The sequence below is a fragment of the Phyllobates terribilis genome, unplaced genomic scaffold (genome assembly GCF_046119375.1).
Source record: "Phyllobates terribilis strain yellow unplaced genomic scaffold, ASM4611937v1 Scaffold_1__5_contigs__length_1240528914, whole genome shotgun sequence".
Lineage (NCBI taxonomy): Eukaryota > Metazoa > Chordata > Amphibia > Anura > Dendrobatidae > Phyllobates > Phyllobates terribilis.
In genome coordinates, this window is record NW_027362761.1 from 313,470,994 (window position 1) to 313,492,657 (window position 21,664).

Consider the following 21,664-nt stretch of genomic DNA (forward strand, 5'->3'; position numbering starts at 1 on the left):
ATATAAGGGACTTCCAAGTTACTGGTAGCAGAAAGGCTCTGGACAAGCAAAATGACCCTTGCCCCCCAAAAGAAATTCAGAAAATTTTGTGCTCCCAAATCCAAATGCCTATTCTACAATAATTTGTTCTCCAATTGTCAAATAGCACTCCGTCCCCCCCAGATCTCACCGTATGGCTAAGCGGTACGATACAGCCACATATGGGGTATTGACACTTTTAGAAGAAATTGTGTGACACATTTCGGCACCATTTTTACCCATTGCCCTGTGTGAAAATGTAAAATCTGAGGGTAAAACATTTTTTTGTGGTAAAAATATAATTATGATTTTTTCACTGCCCAATGGTATAAATTTAAAAATTAAAAAATACTCACTACTTCCCTAGATGAATTCCTTGAGAGGTGTAGTTTACAAAATGGGGTCATTTGTGGAGGTTTCTGCTGTTTTGGCATGTCAGCGACTCTTCAAATGTGACATGGTGTCTGCTGCCTATCCCAGCCAACATAGCGCTCCTTTCTCTTCCGAACCCTGCCGTACACCAAAGCAGTGGTTTTCCCCCACATATGGGGTATCGGCGTACTCAGGAGAAATTGTACAACAAATTTCATGGTGCAATTTCTCCGGTTATCCTTATGATAATGCAAAATTAGGGGATGAAAAACATTTTTTATGGGAAAAATGTGAAAATTTTATTTTCACGGCTCAATATTATAAACTTCTGTGAAGCAGCTGGGGGTGCAAGGTGCTCACCACACATCTAGATAAGTTCCCTAAGGGGTCTAGTTTCCAAAATGGTGGCACTTGTGGGGGGTTTCCGCTGTTTAGACACATTAGGGGCTCCACAAATGTGACATGGCGTCCGCTAATTATTCAAACAAATTTTACATTCAAAAAGTCAAATGGCGCTCCTTCCCTTTCAAACCCTGCCGTGCGCCCAAACAGTGGTTTTCCCTCACATATGGGGTATCGGCGTGTTCAGGAGAAATTGCACAACAAACTTCATGGTGCAATTTATCCTGTTACCCTTATGATAATACAAAATTAGAGAATGAAAAAGATTTTTTGTGGGAAAAATGTGAAAATTTTATTTTCACGGCTCAATATTATAAACTTCTGTGAAGCAGCTGGGGGTGCGAGGTGCTCACCACACATCTAGATAAGTTCCCTAAGGGGTCTAGTTTCCAAAATGGTGGCACTTGTGGGGGGTTTCCACTGTTTAGGCACATTAGGGGCTCCCCAAATGCGACATGGCGTCTGCTAATTATTCAAACAAATTTTCCATTCAAAAAGTCAAATGGCGCTCCTTCCCTTTCAAACCCTGCCATGCGCCCAAACAGTAATTTGCCTCCACATATGGGGTATCAGCGTGTTCAGGAGAAATTGCACAACAAATTTCATGGTGCAATTTATCCTATTACCCTTATGATAATGCAAAATTAAGGGATGAAAAACGGTTTTGTGGGAAAAATGTGAAAATTTTATTTTTACAGCTCAATATTATAAACTTCTGTGAAGCACCTTGGGGTTCAAGGTGCTCACCACACATCTAGATAAGTTCCCTAAGGGGTCTAGTTTCCAAAATGGTGTCACTTGTGGGGGGTTTCCACTGTTTAGGCACATCAGGAGCTCTCCAAACGCAACATGGCGTCTGCTAATTATTCAAACAAATTTTACATTCAAAAAGTCAAATGGCGCTCCTTCCCTTTCAAACCCTGCCATGCGCCCAAACAGTAATTTGCCTCCACATATGGGGTATCAGCGTGTTCAGGAGAAATTGCACAACAAATTTCATGGTGCAATTTATCCTATTACCCTTATGATAATGCAAAATTAAGGGATGAAAAACGGTTTTGTGGGAAAAATGTGAAAATTTTATTTTTACGGCTCAATATTATAAACTTCTGTGAAGCAGCTGGGGGTGCGAGGTGCTCACCACACATCTAGATAAGTTCCCTAAGGGGTCTAGTTTCCAAAATGGTGGCACTTGTGGGGGGTTTCCACTGTTTAGTCACATTAGGGGCTCCCCAAATGCGACATGGCGTCTGCTAATTATTCAAACAAATTTTACATTCAAAAAGTCAAATGGCGCTCCTTCCCTTTCAAACCCTGCCATGCGCCCAAACAGTAATTTGCCTCCACATATGGGGTATCAGCGTGTTCAGGTGAAATTGCACAACAAATTTCATGGTGCAATTTATCCTATTACCCTTATGATAATGCAAAATTAAGGGATGAAAAACGGTTTTGTGGGAAAAATGTGAAAATTTTATTTTTACAGCTCAATATTATAAACTTCTGTGAAGCACCTTGGGGTTCAAGGTGCTCACCACACATCTAGATAAGTTCCCTAAGGGGTCTAGTTTCCAAAATGGTGTCACTTGTGGGGGGTTTCCACTGTTTAGGCACATCAGGAGCTCTCCAAACGCAACATGGCGTCTGCTAATTATTCAGACAAATTTTACATTCAAAAAGTCTAATGGCGCTCCTTCCCTTCCGAACCCTGCAGTGCGCCCAAACAGTGTTTTTCCACCACATATGGGGTATCAGCACGCTCAAGAGAAATTGCACAAAAAAATTTGGGGTCCATTTTTTCCTGTTACCCCTGTGAAAATAAAAAAAATTGGGTCTAAAGTAACATTTTTGTGAAAAAAGTTAAATGTTCATTTTTTTTTTCCACATTCCAAAAATTCCTGTGAAGCACCTGAAGGGTTAATAAAGTTCTTGAATGTGGTTTTGAGCACCTTGAGGGGTGCAGTTTTTAGAATGGTGTCACTTTTGGGTATTTTCTGTCATAAAGACCCCTCAAAGTGACTTCAAATATGATGTGGTCCCTAAAAAAATGTTTTTGTAAATTTTGTTGGAAAAATGAGAAATCGCTGGTCAACTTTTAACCCTTATAGCTCCCTAACAAAAAAAATTTTGGTTCCAAAATTGTGCTGATGTAAAGTAGACATGTGGGAAATGTTATTTATTAACTATTTTGTGTGACATATCTCTCTGATTTAAGGGCATGAAAATTCAAAGTTTGAACATTGCTAAATTTTCTAAATTTTCGCCAAATTTCCGATTTTTTCACAAATAAACGCAAGTTATATGGAAGAAATTTTACCACTATCATGAAGTACAATATGTCATGAAAAAACAGTCTCAGAATCAGGGGAATACGTTGAAGCGTTCCAGAGTAATTACTTCATAAAGTGACAGTGGTCAGAATTGAAAAAATTGGCCCGGTCACGAAGGCAAAAACAGGCTCTGGCGCGAAGTGGTTAAAAGGGGTATTCCCATCTCCAAGATTCTATCTCAATATGTAGTAGGTGTAATAATAATAATAATAATAATAATAATATTAGCAAATACCTACTATTAGAAATGTAGTATAGTATTTTTGATTCGCTATGCCACTTACCTCATGTGCAGGCAATACAGGACCTTAGGTATCCATGGTTACGACCACTAGCAGCTAGCTAACTGACTTTATCAGTGGACGTAACCATGGATACCTAAGGTCCTGTATTGCCGGCACATGAGGTAAGTGGCATAGCGAATCAAAAATACTATACTACATTTCTAATAGTAGGTATTTGCTAATATTATTACACCTACTACATATTGAGATAGAATCTTGGAGATGGGAATACCCCTTTAAGTGAAGAAATCCGCATCCTGGTTATTGTTTAATCAGCATTTGATGTGTGGGTGAAATAAGCTTTCGATGCTTAGGGGCGGGACTGTGGGTAGGACCTTGGGGTCCTGCCCCGGGTGTCCATTGCTTTCTCCTATTTTAAAGTTAGAGCCGGCAGATTGATCACCTGGAGGGTCTTTGGTAAAATGGCACCGGTGGCAGCGTATGCGCAGATTTATATTTTGGCTCAATGACGAGCCGAGATCTCAATCTGCACTTGGGCCGGCACTGGCGCAATTTTACTGAAGAAAGCAAAAACCTCAATATGAGGAAGATACAGAGGCTAGAGGGCAGGCGCTGAAGACCCTACCCTCACAGCCCTGCCCCTGTGCTCCAAAAGCTTATGAAACCTAAACTTCAAATGCTGATTAAACAACAACCAGGATGCGTATTTCTTCACCTGTACAACAGCGTGATTATGGCCATACCTTTACTATAACATGCATAATCGTGATGACCGGTTCTCTTTAATCTTTTTTCTTGAGCCACAAATTATGTCAAAACATCAGTTTCATCAGGCTTTTTCATCAGTTTCAACTATTAACCCCTTTACAACCCAAGGTGGTTTGCATGTTCATGACCGGGCCAATTTTTACAATTCTGACCACTGTCACTTTATGAAGTAATTACTCTGGAACGCTTCAACAGATCCCCCTGATTCTGAGACTGTTTTTTCGTGACATATTGTACTTCATGATTGTAGTAAAATTTCTTGCGTTTATTTGTGAAAAAAATGGAAATTTGGAGAAAATTTAGAAAATTTAGCAATTTCCAAAATTTGAATTTTTATGCCCTTAAATCAGAGAGATATGTCACACAAAATAGTTAATAAATAACATTTCCCACATGTCTACTTTACATCAGCACAATTTTGGAACCAAATTTTTTTTTTTTTTTTATTGGGGAGCTATAAGGGTTAAAAGTTGACCAGCGATTTCTCATTTTTCCAACAAAATTTACAAAACCATTTATTTTTTAGGGACCACATCATATTTAAAGTCACTTTGAGGGGTCTTTATGACAGAAAATACCCAAAAGTGACACCATTCTAAAAACTGCACCCCTCAAGGTGCTCAAAATCACATTCAAGAACTTTATTAACCCTTCAGGTGTTTCACGGGAATTTTTGGAATGTGGAAGAAAAAAATTAACATTTAACTTTTTTCACAAAAATGTTACTTTAGACCCAATTTTTTTTTTTTTTTCGCAGGGGTAACAGGAGAAATTGCACAACAAATTTTGGGGTCCATTTTTTCCTGAGTAAGCAGATACCCCATATGTGGGGGAAAACCACTGTTTGGGCGCACGGCAGGGTTCGGAAGGGAAGGAGCGCCATTTGACTTTTTGAATGTAAAATTTGCTTGAATAATTAGCGGATGTGCCCCTGATGTGCCTAAAAACAGTGGAAACCCCCCACAAGTGACACCATTTTTGAAACTAGACCCCTCAGGGAACTTATCTAGATGTGTGGTGAGCACCTTGAACCCTCAGGTGCTTCATAGAAGTTTATAACATGGAGCCGTGAAAATAAAAAAAAAAAAATCAAACTTTTTTCCAGGGCTGTGGAGTCGGAGTCGTGGAGTCTGAGTAGGAGTCGGTAGAAATGTACCGACTCCAGCTTCAAAAAAAATGTATTAATATTTCATAATTGAACTTTCATATGAATTTTATAAATGTTACTCAAATATATATGTTCTATCAAACTATGAACAACAGTGATAAGCAGTTCTGATGGAGATAGAGACATTTCTTACTTCTTGTGTGTCACTGTTCTCCACTGCCCTTATCTAATCTTATACTTGGTTAACCTCATGCTGCCCCAACCCCCCTACTTACAATGTATGAAACTGAAAGTGAAAATGTGTTGCAAATTCTTAGTAGTAAAGCTTCTCCTCTAGACTAGATGTTTACTAGGTGTACGTCTTCCAAGCATCTCACAGCTGCTACTCAGAAGAGGAAGACTGTAAGAAGTATTATCCTTTCAACAAACTTTGCATCAGTTAACTGTGAGTACATGAGGAATAACAGTATTACTGACCACTATATCAGTTGTACGACCTGGCAATGATTTTGTACAATTGTTTTTAGGAAAAACAATTGTCATTTGGATTGTGAATGCAGAATTAAAAACCTGAGAATGTCAAAGAAGCGTCACATTAAATCAGCTGTATTTGAACATTTCACCATCACTCAAGATAGAAAACATTATGTCTGTCAGTGTATGACAAATGATCCAGACGAAAACAAATGCTGTGAAGCCAAGATCAGTGCATATTCAGGCAAAGATAAAAATGCTCCTACCAGAGCTTCTAATCTAAAGAGACATTTACAGCGCTTTCATCCAGAAGTACTGAAAGCAGTGGATGAGAAAGACTGCATCCAAACCAATGAACCAGTGCCCAGCTCTTCCAGCCAAACAAAGGAGCAGAGAACTTTGCAGCCATCAGTTGCAAGATATTTTGTCAGTGACAAAGTTACTGTGACAATGACAGTAGATAAATTTAAAAAACAGATCAAAGAGCTAGTTGTAAAGGATAGTGTGCCTATTTCATTATTTTCACGACCAGCTTTTATGTGTCTGAATGGGGAAATGGCCCGCAAGCTTGGTGTTTCTCTGGAGAGAGAGAGAGTATTAGAAAATTAGTAATCGAAGAAGCTTTTAAACAAAAGGAAGAACTTAAAAAACTCTCAAGGGACGCTTTCTGTTTCTTAAAATGGATGCCTGCACACGTCACAGAGTGAACTATTTTGCCCACGTCACAGAGTGAACTATTTTGCCATCAATGTCCGATTTGTTTGTGACAAAAATGAAATAGTTACCAAGACATTGGCAGTAAAAGACAGCAAAGCTCATCACACCAGTGAGTTTCTCCAGGTCTTGGTGGAAAAGGTTCTGCAAGACTATGAACTTAAAAAAGAGCAAGTTCTTTCTGTCGTAACTGACAATGCTTCAAATATAAGTACTATTAAGCTAATGAATGAGAGTAATGATGGTGACCAGCAGCTAGAAGAACATTCTGGGTCCACAGACACAGAAATGTTTGAAATAGAGGAACACAGTATTGTAACTGAGGAGCAAACTGAAGTTGCTTCAGATGAATAGCAACATGATAGTTTAGATGATCTTGTTGAAACTGTCAATACGTTCTTTCATTCATCACATGCGCTGTGTTGTGCATACGCTACAGCTGGCTATAAGAGACAGTCTGCAAGAAGGACATGCTGCTGCACTGATTGGCAAGGTGAGAAAATTGGCTAGTGTTGCCAGAACCCCTATAGTTGACTCAATTTTTAAGACACGTTCTGGAAAAGGGGCAATTATGGATCAAGCCACACGATGGGGCGGTACTTAATGATTCAGCACTTGGTTGAACTGAAAACCTTTCTTGTAGACATGGCTAACCCTCAACTGACGCTAAATGAAAGTCAGTGGAATCAGGTGACTGAGCTGGAAAAATTGCTACAGCACCCATTTACAGTGACTAAAAAATTACAAGCAGAGGACTTAACTCCAGGTATTTTCTTAAAGGAGTGGAAGAACCTGATGTTTCACCTGTCCCAAAGAGGAGGGTTAATTGCAAGTGGAATTGCTACATCAATGAAATGGAGAGAGGAGCTACTATTACAAAATAACATTCTTTTGGCAGCTGTTTATGTAGACCCAATGCATCGGATTCTTCTAGATGATCAACAGCTAACTAAAGGAAAAGAAGCTCTGTTTGAAATAGCAGTAAGGATGAAAGGGTTGCAGAACAGTCAGGAGGAACAAGAAGAATTTGGTCGTCCTGCCACATCTTCACCCTCATCATCAACTGATGAAGAATTTAATTTCGAAAAATATTTGGATCACAAGGACCGTGCAGAGCGTTCCCGCATAGAAGAAGAGTCATCCCCATCAAAGAACACAGCCAGTACATTTCAGCAGAATTTTTCATGTGCACTAAAAGAAATTGAGAAATTTGACCGTTCATCAAAAATAACAGTGCAACAAGCGATTCCTCTGTATCCTGACATTGTCAGAGATGTTGCCTGAGTGGTTACTGCTTTGCCACCAACCCAAGTTAGTGTAGAGAGGTTGTTCTCTGCTCTCAAAATAATTAGATCAGATTTGAGGGCATCCATGAAGGAGGATCTGACAGAGGCAATACTTTTTCGGAGGACAAATTTATAGATTTCTTCTTATTAACTGCATAACAGTGTTTATTGCATATTTACTTACAAGAGTTTAGAAAAGTTTATAAAAGTTATTTGCTATATTCTAATTGTATTCTAATACATATAGTTTTTGCTCTAAGTGGTCTGATTACTTATATAATGGTGAGAAACTGAATAAGCACGATGTTAATATTTTACAACAGTAAATTTATTGTTATGAATTGGCCAGTTATGAAGGTGTCGGAGTCGGAGCCGGAGTCGGAGCTGGAACCTGATAAAATCCAGGAGTCGGAGTCGCAACTGTGGCTTACCGACTCCACAGCCCTGCTTTTTCCACAAAAATGATGTTTTAGCCCCAATTTTTTTATTTTCACAAGGGTAAGAGGAGAAAATGGATCCCAAAAACTTTTGTGCAATTTCTCCTGAGTACGCCAATACCCCATATGTGGGGAAAATACAGTGTCTGGGTACACGGCAGAGTTCAGAAGGGAAGGAGCACTGTGTGACTTTTTGAATGCAAAATCGGCTGGAATCGAGAGCGGACGCCAAGTCGCGTTTGGAGAGCCCCGGATGTGCCTAAATACTTGAAACCCCCCCACAAGTGACCCCATTTTGGAAACTAGACCCCTCAAGGATTTTATCAAGGGGTATAGTGAACATTTTGAATCCAGAGGTACGACACAGAATTTGATGACATTAGGTCATCATATTGAATAAGTTGTCATTAGTCTTGAGCGCAAGTGCTCGCTACTTGAGTTTGCATCGGGTGCTCAGGTATGCACCATGTATCACGGGTGCTCAAGTGAAATGCTCGAGTCCCCGCCTGCATGTTTCAAGGTTAATAGACATCCCAAAAAAAACATGCGGGGGATCGCTCGTGCATGGCAGGCAATCCTCGCTAGGTTTTTTTGGCCGCTAAGCATATGGGGCGGAGACTCGAGCACCCGCGATACTCAATGCATATCCAAGCACCCGATGCAATCTCAAATAGCGAGCACTTGCGTTCAACACTAGTTGCCATATCGTCATTTTTTATTTTTTTTTACCTTTGAAAAAAAAAAAAAAAACAACCCTAACCCCAACCCTAACCCTACCCTAACATTAGCACAACCCTAACCCCAACCCCAGCCCTAGCGTTTATTTTTTACGCCGTTCCTAGTGCGGTATAAGTGATTAGACGACTTTATTTTTCGGGTCGGTGCGACTACAGAGAAACCAGAATGATATCGGGTTTTTATGATTGACAGCTGTCACACACTAAAAGACACATTTTGTAAAATCTAGTTTTGGCATCGCCATATTTTGAGAGCTATCATTTTTCCATATTTTGGCCAACAGAGTCATATGAGGCTCGTTTTTTGCGGGATGAGTTGACGTTTTTATTGGTGCCATTTTCAGGCACGTGACATTTTTTGATCGCTTTCTATTCCAGCTTTTGGGAGGCAGAATAAACAAAAACCAACAATTCAGGAATTTTTTTTTATTTTATTTTTTTTAAAAAATTTATTCTACTCCGCGTGTGGTAAAATTGATAAGGTAGCTTTATTCTTCGGGTCAGTACATTTACAGCGGTACCACATTTATATAGTTTTTCTATGTTTTGGCGCTTTTACACAATAAAAGCTATTTTATAGAAAAAAAAAAATTTTTGCATCGCTTTATTCTTTATTTATAACTTTTTTATTTTTCGGATGATCGAGCTGTATGGCGGCTTGTTTTTTGCGGGACAAGATGACGTTTTCAGCAGTAACATTTTTATTTATATTCGTCCTTTTGATCGCGTGTTATTCCATTTTTTTGTTTGGCGGTATGATAAAGCATTGCATTTTTTTTTTTTACCGTGTTCACTGAAGGGGTTAACTAGTGGGACAGTTTTATAGGTCAGGTCGTTACGGACGCGGCGATACCAAATATGTGTACTTTTATGGTTTTTCATAATAATATTTATTGATGGGTACATTATATTTTTATTTTTGGTGGATTTTTTTTTATTTTTTTTAATATTTTTACAATTTTTTTTTTTTTACTTTACTTTGTCCCACTCCACTCTGGGACTTTCACTTTTTTTTATTCTAATCACCTGCATAGCATAGGGATGGAGCACAATCCCTGTGCTATGCAGGCAGTCAGCTCTGCACAGTGAGAAGATTGTTTGGTCATGCACTGCGCATGACCAAAAAATCTTCCTGCTGTCTGGTGACCTGGATGTTGTCATGACGACATCGGGTCGTCATGGCAACACCCGGGAAGCCGCGGCAGACAGTACTGGAGGCCGGAAGAGGAGGGGAGTATCGCGACAGTACTGGAGGCCGGAAGAGGAGGGGAGTATCGCGATCACCTCCCCTTAGCCACCGCAATTCTGCGATCGATTTCATTCACAGCATTGTGGGGGTTAATGTGCCGGGAGCGGTGCGGGACCGCTCCCTGCACATAGTACCGGGTGTCAACTGTGACAATGAGCTGACACCCGGCGGCGATCGCGCCCGCACAGCCTGTGTGCGCGCGCGATGACGTACTAATACGGGTAAGGCTCTTAAGTCCCAGGGCACAGACGCGTATTAGTACGCCATGGGCTTTAAAGGGGTTAAACTGTTGAGACAGATCGAGATAAATCAGAAAATGCTAAGTATGATGTGACTTCTTGAAGGGTCGGGAGCAACAACTGATGTTCCTGATGAATGTGAACCGTCTCATCGCAAACTATGTGATCTGTTCTTGCATCTTGCACCCGAGAGGAGAGAACAAGTTGGATCAGTGGAAATGAAGTTTACGCTTTATTGATTAATACGAGCTATAGATTTTATTAAGGTTTTAATTATAAGCATAGTATAGAATTAAATGTCATAACTGTATACATATCGTGGAGTAAGCTTTAGAAGTCACCTCACAGTAAGACCATTTATACAGGTGACATGGAAGCATGGAGGTGGGAGAGAACACAAACTCCATGGTCTATCTGGACAACAATACCTTTATCTTACCACAGATTACATATATTCAGCATGTCATGCATCAGACCTATAGAAAGGTGAGAGGACATGGTATGGGTACAACATCATCAATTTACAACCCGTTTCTAAACCAAGATACATTAAGTATTTATGCAAGACACAGTCACCTGGTTAAAGAGGTAATGAAATCCATATGTGAATTCTGACATTTTAGGATTGAGATGTACGTGGGATACAGAGCCAAACATCACTAAATAGCAGTTCCTGGTCTTTTGTGTTTTTATGTTGTTTATTTTGCAAGGTCCATGTCAAAATTTTCACCAAAGTTAGGGTATTTGCACACGTTAACCATTTGCTCCGTTTGGGTTCCATTTTTTTCTGTGCAGTTTAGACACAAAAACTGAAGAATTTCCTATTACCAGCAAAGTGAAGGAAATTCCTGAAGTCTCATGCACACACTGATTATTTTTTCCTTGCAGGTTTGAAGCAGTTTCAAATCAACAGCATGTCAATTCTTTCAGCGTTTTTCAGCTATTCTAATGAATGGGGGGGGGAACTCAGCAAAAATGTGTGCATGTTACGCAGCTTTTTCTTGTGTAAACACTTAAGCATTTGTTGCAGATATTTCTGCTGCAAATACTGATCATGTGGACATACTGAGTTTCTGGAATCTATCGGTTCAATGCAGTCTTCCAGGATCTTGCTATGAAAAATCTAGCTGGTAAAATAACTTAACTTATTAGTTCCAGCACATTTGTATTAACAATGACTATGTTGCCAAAGCCCGATGCTAGAGTCAGGTGAGGGCACAATCTGCAGATTGCATCCCTTCTTGGAGCGAATATGCAGAGATCTGCTCCTGGATACAATTAGCTTGGCAGAAAGGCCTCATTTATATTTGATGATTTTTTTCCGAGGGCAATAGTGATCAACTGAAATTGCTTTCAAAGTTGTAGACGAAAGGCAATACAAATTTGGAAGGTTTTTAAAATTGGTGGGATTTTTGGCGCAGACGATATTTGACTTGATGAGAAGTGAATTTGTGTCAAGTGGTCTCTTGGGCCTTTGAGATCCTGTGAACCCAATCTAACATTAAATACAGAGGTGTTAAAAAGGATGATTTGTTTCCAGCATTAAATAGAACTAGTCGAGGGGGCGTTTGTGTCCCCTGACTAGTCGGCCCAGTTAGCCACCTATGGGAGTGATAACATAACCTCTATGTGACGGCGTCATCGCTAGCGCTATACTTAACTCACACGTCCGTGCAGCTTCTTCCCTCTCCTCATTGATAGTCTAAAGTCGGGTGTAACCGTGCCGGCTTCAGAGAGGCGCACTGCACATGATCAGAAGTGCAGAGACCTCCGATCTTGCACAGTGCGCCTCTCTGAAGCCAGCACGGTTACACCCGACTTCAGATGTTCAATGATGGGAGAGTAAGAAGCCACGTGCATGCAAAGCCACTTTGCATTAATTCCTAAAAAGCACCTGAAGGGTTAATGAATTACATGAAAGCAGTTTTGAATACTTGGAGGGGTGTAGTTTTTAAAATGGTATGACTTTTGGGTGGTTTACAATATATAGGACCACCAAAGTCACTTCAAAACTGAACAGGCCCCTATAAAAATAAGTTTTGCATATTTCCTTGAAAATAAATGAAAAATTACTGCTACATTTTTAAGCCTTCTAAAATGCTAACAAAAAAAAAACAACATTTTACAAATGGTGCCGATGTCAAGCAGACATGAGGGAAATGTTATTGATTAATCTTTTTGTGTGGTATGACTAGCTGAATTAAAGGGATAATCATTCAAAATTTGAAAATTGCATTTTTATTTTTATTTTTTACATTTTTGTAAATATTCTGATATTCTTATAAATAAATGCAAAACATATCAACCCAAGGTTACCATTATTATAAAGTATAATGTGTCACGAAAACACAATCTCAAAATAAATGGGATATGTCCGGTCACTTAAGGGGTTAAGAACCCTTCTGAGGGTTTTTACTACTATGTTATATTTAGACAAATTTCCAATCTGGGGCTGTCCAGTGGCGTATTCAATAAAAAGAGCGGCTTAAAACCAGTTATACAGTTAGGTCCATATATATTTGGACAGAGACAACATTTTCCTAATTTTGGTTCTAGACATTACCACAATGAATTTGAAACAAAACAATTCAGATGCAGTTGAAGTTCAGACTTTCAGCTTTCATTTGAGGGTATCCACATTAAAATTGGATGAAGGGTTTAGGAGTTTCAGCTCCTTAACATGTGCCACCCTGTTTTTAAAGGGACCAAAAGTAATTGGACAATTGACTCCAAGGCTATTTCATGGACAGGTGTGGGCAATCCCTTCGTTATGTCATTCTCAATTAAGCAGATAAAAGGCCTGGAGTTGATTTGAGGTGTGGTGCTTGGATTTGGAAGGTTTTGCTGTGAAGTAAACATGCGGTCAAAGGAGCGCAGGTGAATGCAGGTGAAACAAGCCATCCTTAAGCTGCAAAAACAGAAAAAAAACATCCGAGAAATTGCTACAATATTAGGAGTGGCAAAATCTACAGTTTGGTACATCCTGAGAAAGAAAGAAAGCACTGGTGAACTCATCAATGCAAAAAGACCTGGGCGCCCACGGAAGACAACAGTGGTGGATGATCGCAGAATAATCTCCATGGTGAAGAGAACCCCTTCACAACAGCCAACCAAGTGAACAACACTCTCCAGGAGGTAGGCGTATCAATTTCCAAATCTACCATAAAGAGAAGACTGCATGAAAGTAAATACAGAGGGTTCACTGTGCAAGCCACTCATAAGCATCAAGAATAAAAAGCCTAGACTGGACTTTGCTTAAAAAAAACACATCTAAAAAAGCCAGCACAGTTCTGGAAGAACATTCATTGGACAGATGAAACCAAGATCAACCTCTACCAGAATGATGGAAAGAGAAAAGTATGGCAAAGGCGTGGTACAGCTCATGATCCAAAGCATACCACATCATCTGTAAAACACGGCGGAGGCAGTGTGATGGCTTGGGCATGCATGGCTGCCAGTGACACTGGGTCACTAGTGTTTATTGATGATGTGACACAGGACAGAGGCAGCTGAATGAATTCTGATGTATTCAGAGCCATACTGTGCTCAGATCCAGCCGAATGCAGCCAAACTGATTGTCCATCTGTAGTATGAAACGACGACCAATGACACAAAACAAAGCCAAAGCAACCCAGGAGTTTATTAAAGCAAAGAAGTGGAATATTCTTGAATAGCCAAGTCAGTCACCTGATCTCAACCCAATTGAGCATGCACTTCACTTGTTAAAGACTAAACTTCAGACAGAAAGGCCCACAAACAAACAGCAACTGAAAACCACCGCAGTGAAGAACTGGCAGAGCATCAAAAAGGAGGAAACACAGCGACTGGTGATGTCCATGAGTTCAAGACTTCAGGCAGTCATTGCCAACAAAGGCGTTTCAACCAAGTACTAGAAATGAACATTTTATTTACAATTATTTAATCTGTTCAATTACTTTTGGTCCCTTTAAAAACAGGGTGGCACATGTTAAGGAGCTGAAACTCCTAAACCCTTCATCCAATTTTAATGTGGATACCCTCAAATGAAAGCTGAAAGTCTGAACTTCAACTGCATCTGAATTGATTTGCTTAAAATTCATTGTGGTAATGTCTAGAACCAAAATTAGAAAAATGTTGTCTCTGTCCAAATATATATGAACCTAACTGTAGGTACTGCTCAGTGTATACCTAAGAGTTCATCATGACCTTTAATGTATTCCCTAATTTTACATACACTTTAGTCCGTAGGGTTGCTAAATCATCTGTATTGGCTGTGTTGGTGACAATGTTATCCAGGGAACATAAAGTACTACGATCTAATGTATCCCCTTCCACAAATGAAGGGAAGAATCATCTGGTATGACATTGAGGCTAGACATAAGAAAAAGCTTTATCCTGACACAATGGAGGATGAGCACTGCAATTTCTCTAACTGATGTACAGTACAGACCAAAAGTTTGGACACACCTTCTCATTTATAGATTTTTCTGTATTTTCATAACTATGAAAATTGTACATTCACACTGAAGGCATCAAAACTATGAATTACCACATGTGGAATTATATACTTAACAAAAAAGTGTGAAACAACTGAAAATATGTCTTATATTCCAGGTTCTTCAAAGTAGCCACCTTTTGCTTTGATGACTGCTTTGCACACTCTTGGCATTCTCTTGATGAGCTTCAAGAGGTAGACACCGGAAATGGTCTTCACTTCACAGGTGTGCCCTGTCAGGTTTATTAAGTGGGATTTCTTGCCTTATAAATGGGGTTGGGACCATCAGTTGTGTTGTGCAGAAGTCTGGTGGATACACAGCTGATAGTCCTACTGAATAGACTGCTAGAATTTGTATTATGGCAAGAAAAAAGCAGCTAAGTAAAGAAAAACGAGTGGCGATCATTACTTTAAGAAATTAAGGTCAGTCAGTGCGAAAAATTGGGAAAACTTTGAAAGTGTCCACAAGTGCAGTTGCAAAAACCATCAAGCGCTACAAAGAAACTGGCTCACATGAGGACCGCCCCAGGAAAGGAAGACCAAGAGTCACCTCTGCTTCTGAGGATGTTTATCCGAGTCACCAGCCTCAGAAATCGCAGGTTAACAGCAGCTCAGATTAGAGACCAGGTCAATGCCACACAGAGTTCTAGGAGCAGACATCTCTTCAACAACTGTTAAGAGGAGACTTTGTGCAGCAGGCCTTCATGGTAAAATAGCTGCTAGGAAACCACTGCTAAGGACAGGCAACAAGCAGAAGAGACTTGTTTGGGCTAAAGAACACAAGGAATGGACATTAGACCAGTGGAAATCTTTGCTTTGGTCTGATGAGTCCAAATTTGAGATCTTTGGTTCCAACCACCGTGTCTTTGTGCGATGCAGAAAAGGTGAACAGATGGACTCTACATGCCTGGTTCCCACCGCGAAGCATGTTGAAGGAGGTGTGATGGTGTGGGGGTGCTTTGATGGTGACACTGTTGGGGATTTAGTCAAAATTGAAGGCATACTGAACCAGCATGGCTACCACAGCATCTTGCAGCAGCATGCTATTCGATCCGGTTTGCGTTTATTTGGACCATCATTTATTTTTCAACAGAACAATGACCACAAACACACCTCCAGGCTGTGTAAGGGCTATTTGACCAAGAAGGAGAGTGATGGGGTGCTACGCCAGATGACCTGGCCTCCACAGTCACCAGACCTGAACCCAATCGAGATGGTTTGGGGTGAGCTGGACCGCAGAGTGAAGGCAAAAGGGCCAACAAGTGCTAAGCATCTCTGGGAACTCCTTCAAGATTGTTGGAAGACCATTTCCGGTGACTACCTCTTGAAGATCATCAAGAGAATGCCAAGAGTGTGCAAAGCAGCCATCAAAGCAAAAGGTGGCTACTTTGAAGAACCTAGAATATAAGACATATTTTCAGTTGTTTCACACTTTTTTGTTAAGTATATAATTCCACATGTGTTAATTCATAGTTTTGAAGCCTTCAGTGTGAATGTACAATTTTCGTAGTCATGGAAATACAGAAAAAAAAATTTAAATGAGGGGGTGTGTCCAAACTTTTGGTCTGTACTGTATATGGTTTAGAAAGTCGGCTTGATAGTTTTGAGATGGAAGGGGTATTCCATTCTACAAATGTCCCCCATTCTTCTCTAATCCCAAGATTACCGACAGAAGTTCTATGGAGCAATCAATAATACCTGTGTCCTGTCACTCAATTCAAAATTTATGGCACTTATATAAGCAAGACGTCCCCTGTGCTGACAACTGGTGGGGGTCCCAGCAGGAGGAACCACAACAATCGAACTGTTAACACCTATCCACTGATTGGATGATTATTTAAAGCCTCAACATTCAGACAGTGATGTGCAGAATGACTGAGGGCCTTTTGATCCAAACATAATTGTTTTCAAATGGATGTCTGAATGAGGCTTAAAAGGGGTTGTGGGCCCTAAGCTGTGTGAAAAACCTAAAACAAACTAAGCAGGTCCTTGCCCTCCCTGGATCCAGCACTGGCTCTCCACTACTTCTCCAGTCCCGGTGTTTTGGCAGTAGAGGTGCACTATGTTGAGTGCTGTCAATCTAGGCATTACTGCGGACCTCAGTGACTGGCTAGAGTGGATGATGCGCCCTGTTGACGTGACTTCAAAACCTAAACACCAGGACTAGACCAGCATTGGGGATCTGACACTGGACCTTGGTAAGGAGAGTACCTGCAGACTTATTTTAGACATTTATTTTTACATAGTTCGGGACTACTTTACTGAAAATGGATGACCCCTTTAAGGCTAATAAATCATTATTACTTGGTTTAAAAATATAGCTTAGCTCATTAACCTCATTAATGGAGGAAGAAAGATCACAACCTGTTATTGTCATCTCTCTCCCTGTGGTAGTCCCCTAAAAGCCCCCATAAACATTGAATAAAATAGATAGGCAATAAACAAGTAGGCCCTCAATTACAATTTAAGATTTTGAATTTCTGAAACTAGGAGACTGGCCTGAAGCTGTCTGTGCACTTACCCGGACAGTTAACCTCATCGCTTTCATCCTCGCAGGTTGGCCAACCATCACACTGCCACTGTAGAGGAATACACTGGATCGCTCCACTGTGGCATGCAAACTGCACATGTGTGCAGCGCAGTTCTAGAATAAGAAAAAATAACTTATTTAGAGTAAACAATAAATTCAAAATCTAATATACAATAATGTTCAGAGGTTTAAAACAAAATAAAAAAAGCCTCAAGCACAGCCGCAATACTAATCTCACCATACCAATTTGATGTAGTTCATGGACTGTTTGCCCGAAAAGCAAACCGCCTCCTGATCTCAATAAACCAAGCATGCTATGCCAATAAGTTGACTGAGTTGATTAGATTTGAAAAAAAAAAAGCCTAATAAGTTAGATTGAATTTGTGATATAAGCCAACTTGTTCCATCCATGACACACAGGCAGGAGTCACCGATGTCCAGAAGACTGGATCTATTGGTCACACAGCAGTTTGTAGCCATATAAGTATAGCAGTCACACAATCCAATATTTTATGGCTTTAATTATTATGATGCACTGTTATACATTGAAGACACATTCACATAATGCAATTAATCTGCGCTTTTTTGCTATTTTCCAAAATCGCTGTAATATCGTTATGTTTTTTTACTAAAATTTCAAGAAAACTGAGGCAAAGAAACCAGCACAATCGCATCATGAGAACATGGCCTTAATCGATGATGATCCAATTAAACTTCCAGAAACCTTTACATTACTTACAATAACTTAATACACATTTAGCAAGTTTCTATGTTAAAGAGGAGGTTGAATTTTCAGGGAATACCAAACTCGGCAAATAAAGTGAGACTGTTGTCTTCAAGGCTTGAGTTCAGAGGCACCACCAGGCGTCCCATCACTTTTGATAGCAAGGGTTGTACAACGTGTACCACTGACAGAATCCCTAAGGCTATGTGCCCACGATGCAGAAATGCTGCATATTTTTTACGCTTCTCCCTGGCAGGAAAAACGCATGCGGATTTTACATGCGGTTTTCCCGCCAGGTAGAAGCGTTTGTGAAGCGTTTTTGCATGCATTTCTGCATGCGGGTTATCAAGCGCTTTTCCAAGCGATTTTAGCATCACTTGGAAAGTGATTGACAACTTGTTCTCACTACATAAATCCATGCAACCGGCATGGATTTATAGTAGTGTGACCAAGTTAGTTAAAAAAAAGAATAAGAATGGTGAAAAATAAAGAAAAATAAAGTTTATACTCACCTTCCGATGTCTTCCCGGTGTTTTGTCTGCTCCGTCCGCTGTCTTTCACTGCTTGCGGGGGTGTGAAGGACCTGCGGTGACGTCACTGAGCCATGTGATGGGTCACATGACTCAGTGACATCATGGCAGGTCCTTCACATCAACGCGAACATTGCAAGACACCGGACGGAGCAGACAAAACACCGGGAAGACATCGGAAGGCGAGTATAAACTTTATTTTTTACAGTTTCTATGGTACCCAGGTCTGGATGAGAGTCTTCTCTCCTCCACACTTGGGTACCATCCGCACATTGAACCATGTGATATCCGCATGTGCAAATGCAGTGATGCGGATGTCACGCGGTCCAATGCAAGTCAATGGCGGCGATTACGCTGCGTGTCCGCAAAATTAATGGACATGCTGCGGATTTTTGAGCGCAGCATAAACGCTCCGGAAAAATCAGCAACATGGGCAATGAAAGTGCGGCTTGTCATTGGGGACCATGGGGGGGGGGGCGGATTACCAAGCGTTTATGCTGTGGAAATTCCGCAGCATAAATGCTTGTAAAACGCTACGTGGGCACACAGCCTAAAGGGGTATTTCCATCTCCGAGATCCTATCCCAGTACGTACTAGAAGTAATAATAATATTAGCAAATACCCCCAATTAGAAATGTAGCATAGTTCTCCTGATTTGCTATGTCGCTTGTCCCATGTGTAGAGCACTGCAGTAGCTTAGATATCCATGGTTACAACCATATAGGAACAGTTATCTAGATGTTAGTGGTCATAGCCATGGATATCTAAGCTACTACAATGTCCTGCACATGAGATTAGCCATGTAGTTTATCAGAAAAACTATACAACATTTCTAATTGGAGATATTTGCTAATATTATTATTACACCTACTACGGTTTGCCATGATGCTTGTGTGAACATAAGTTTAGTCTGCTTGTCTTTGGACAGGAGGTAGTTAAAGCCGCATATTTTTCTATCAGATATTGAAAAAACTATTTCTACCAGACATTTTCAGAAATCCTTACAGCATGACAATCAAGTGTTTGTCCCTATAAAATATGGGTTTGTGGGTAACCAGCCAGAAAGCACTATAGACAACTAGAACTTGCTGCATACAAATCCACTAGGTGCAGACAGTTGGTCAGCAGCTGTCACAAGACTGATAAATAAAATAAGTTTTATAAACAGAACAGAATATCATGTAACAATTGAATATAAGGATATAACTGTACTAGTGTCTGCACACTGCACTCCAATCAGCCAGTCTAATGATGCCAATTTGCTCAGATCTAAATGCCCAGCAAAAGGCCATCAACATGCCAGGCTCCCAATGTGCAAAGATAGTGGAATTATATGCCACATAAGAGGGAAAAAAAAAAGGTCCAGACATGTAGTTTTCCCTGCAGCCGAATGCTTTTCAAAAATAGAAATGACCAATGCTAAGGTTATCCAGGCCTCACATATTGACTTATTCTAAGGTTGCGTTCACACACAAAGCAGAGAAGACATTAGGATCGTCCGCTCAGTCTTGCACATAAAACAGCTTTTTCCCTGCAAGATAAAGGGATTTTGCAGTGAAACAGTGGAAGAAACACAGCAGCACAGGGCTGCTGAGGTTTTCAGCCGCATAGTGACGGCAACATTGTTAGGAGATGCCTGACCCCCACCGATCAGCTGTTATCAGCAGTCAGATAAATAGTGTATGGAGAAGGAGCAGCAAGGCTCCATGCACTGTATTAGCTTTCCCTTGTTCCCACTACTAACATTCAGCCGCTCCTGAAGTGGTAAAAACATAATGAAAATCGATTGGGGTGTCAGGCGTTAGACCTCCACTGATCTGATATTGATCATCAATATCACAATCCTCACAATCACTTTTAGTTCTAACCAAGCTGTTCAGGAATCTTCTCTATGATATGCAACATACATCGCATATTCATGGGATTTCCCAAAAGAGCGGATGGAGTCCAACTGTCAAACGCTATAAACAAAAGAGAATGCAAAGCAAAGGGAATCCTATGTTAAATCAGTGGGTCCCAAAATTTGAAACCAACACACACACACACCAGGGAACATGTCCCTTCCTGACATCAAGACCACAGGGAAGTCAGGAGTTAAATAGAGCAACAGGTCACACATTCCCGCTCTATCGAAGTCGATGGCACTATAGGAGATAGCACAGAGCAACGTGGAGTTTCAGAGCCATGGATCTGAATGGATCAGCAGGGCACATCAGTTACTGGTTACCATAATACACGTCTCACACATTCAGACACTGTTCTTTGCACTGGTCCCAAAGTAAATAAAAATCACAAAAATGAGGAACCATTCCCAAATATTTATAGGGCTTGTCCAATACTTTCATACTGAAGGCTTACACTCCATATAGGTCATCAATATCATATCAGAGGGGGGTGACAGCTGATCAGCTGTTCCTGGTGACTGTGGTAGCCGGATGTGATCAGTTGGGGAGTGAAACACCACAGCTACAACAACTCTATATCGGGGTACTGCAGATCCAGCCTTTTTCATTTGAATAGAGGCGGATGTGAAGTACCCGACCTTGGCCACTATACACTTGTCTGAGCTGTGCTGTGCAGGGGAATGGTGTATCAGGAGCATGCTCAAGTAATAAATTCGAGTCCCCGCAGCTGCATGTTTCGCAGCTGTTAGGCAGCCACAACACATACAGGGATTGCCTGTTTGTTAGGGAATCCCACCATGTGTTGCGGCTCTCAAACAGCTGTGAAACATGCTGCCGCGGGGGCTTGAACATATTACTTGAGCACGCCCAAGATACTTGGATAACACCCGATATCCAAGCACGCTCGCTCATCACTAATCAGGATCTATTCCCATCTGCGGCTTTGCAGAACAGTAAAATGGAAATCATGTGAATGATCGATCTGTTGCAAATAAATCCCAGAGGAACCAGAAGGACCATACTGACTCAGTTATCCAAAGGATTTCGGTTTCTCTTTTGCTGAAATGGAACAGAGAAACAGAAGTCAATTATGACATTGGGGGCACAGCCATAAATGAGAACA

At 40.6% G+C, this 21,664-nt stretch overlaps 1 protein-coding gene across 2 annotated transcripts in view; it reads right to left on the reverse strand.

The window, feature by feature from the left end:
• The window catches only part of DGCR2 (DiGeorge syndrome critical region gene 2), a 91,744-nt gene that overhangs the window by 42,707 nt on the left and 27,373 nt on the right, over positions 1-21,664 (reverse strand). For both annotated transcript variants that reach the window (XM_073674785.1, XM_073674793.1), the window contains one exon: positions 17,375-17,497. In XM_073674785.1, coding sequence (XP_073530886.1) covers positions 17,375-17,497 — 123 coding nt within the window. The remainder of the gene's footprint in view (positions 1-17,374; positions 17,498-21,664) is intronic.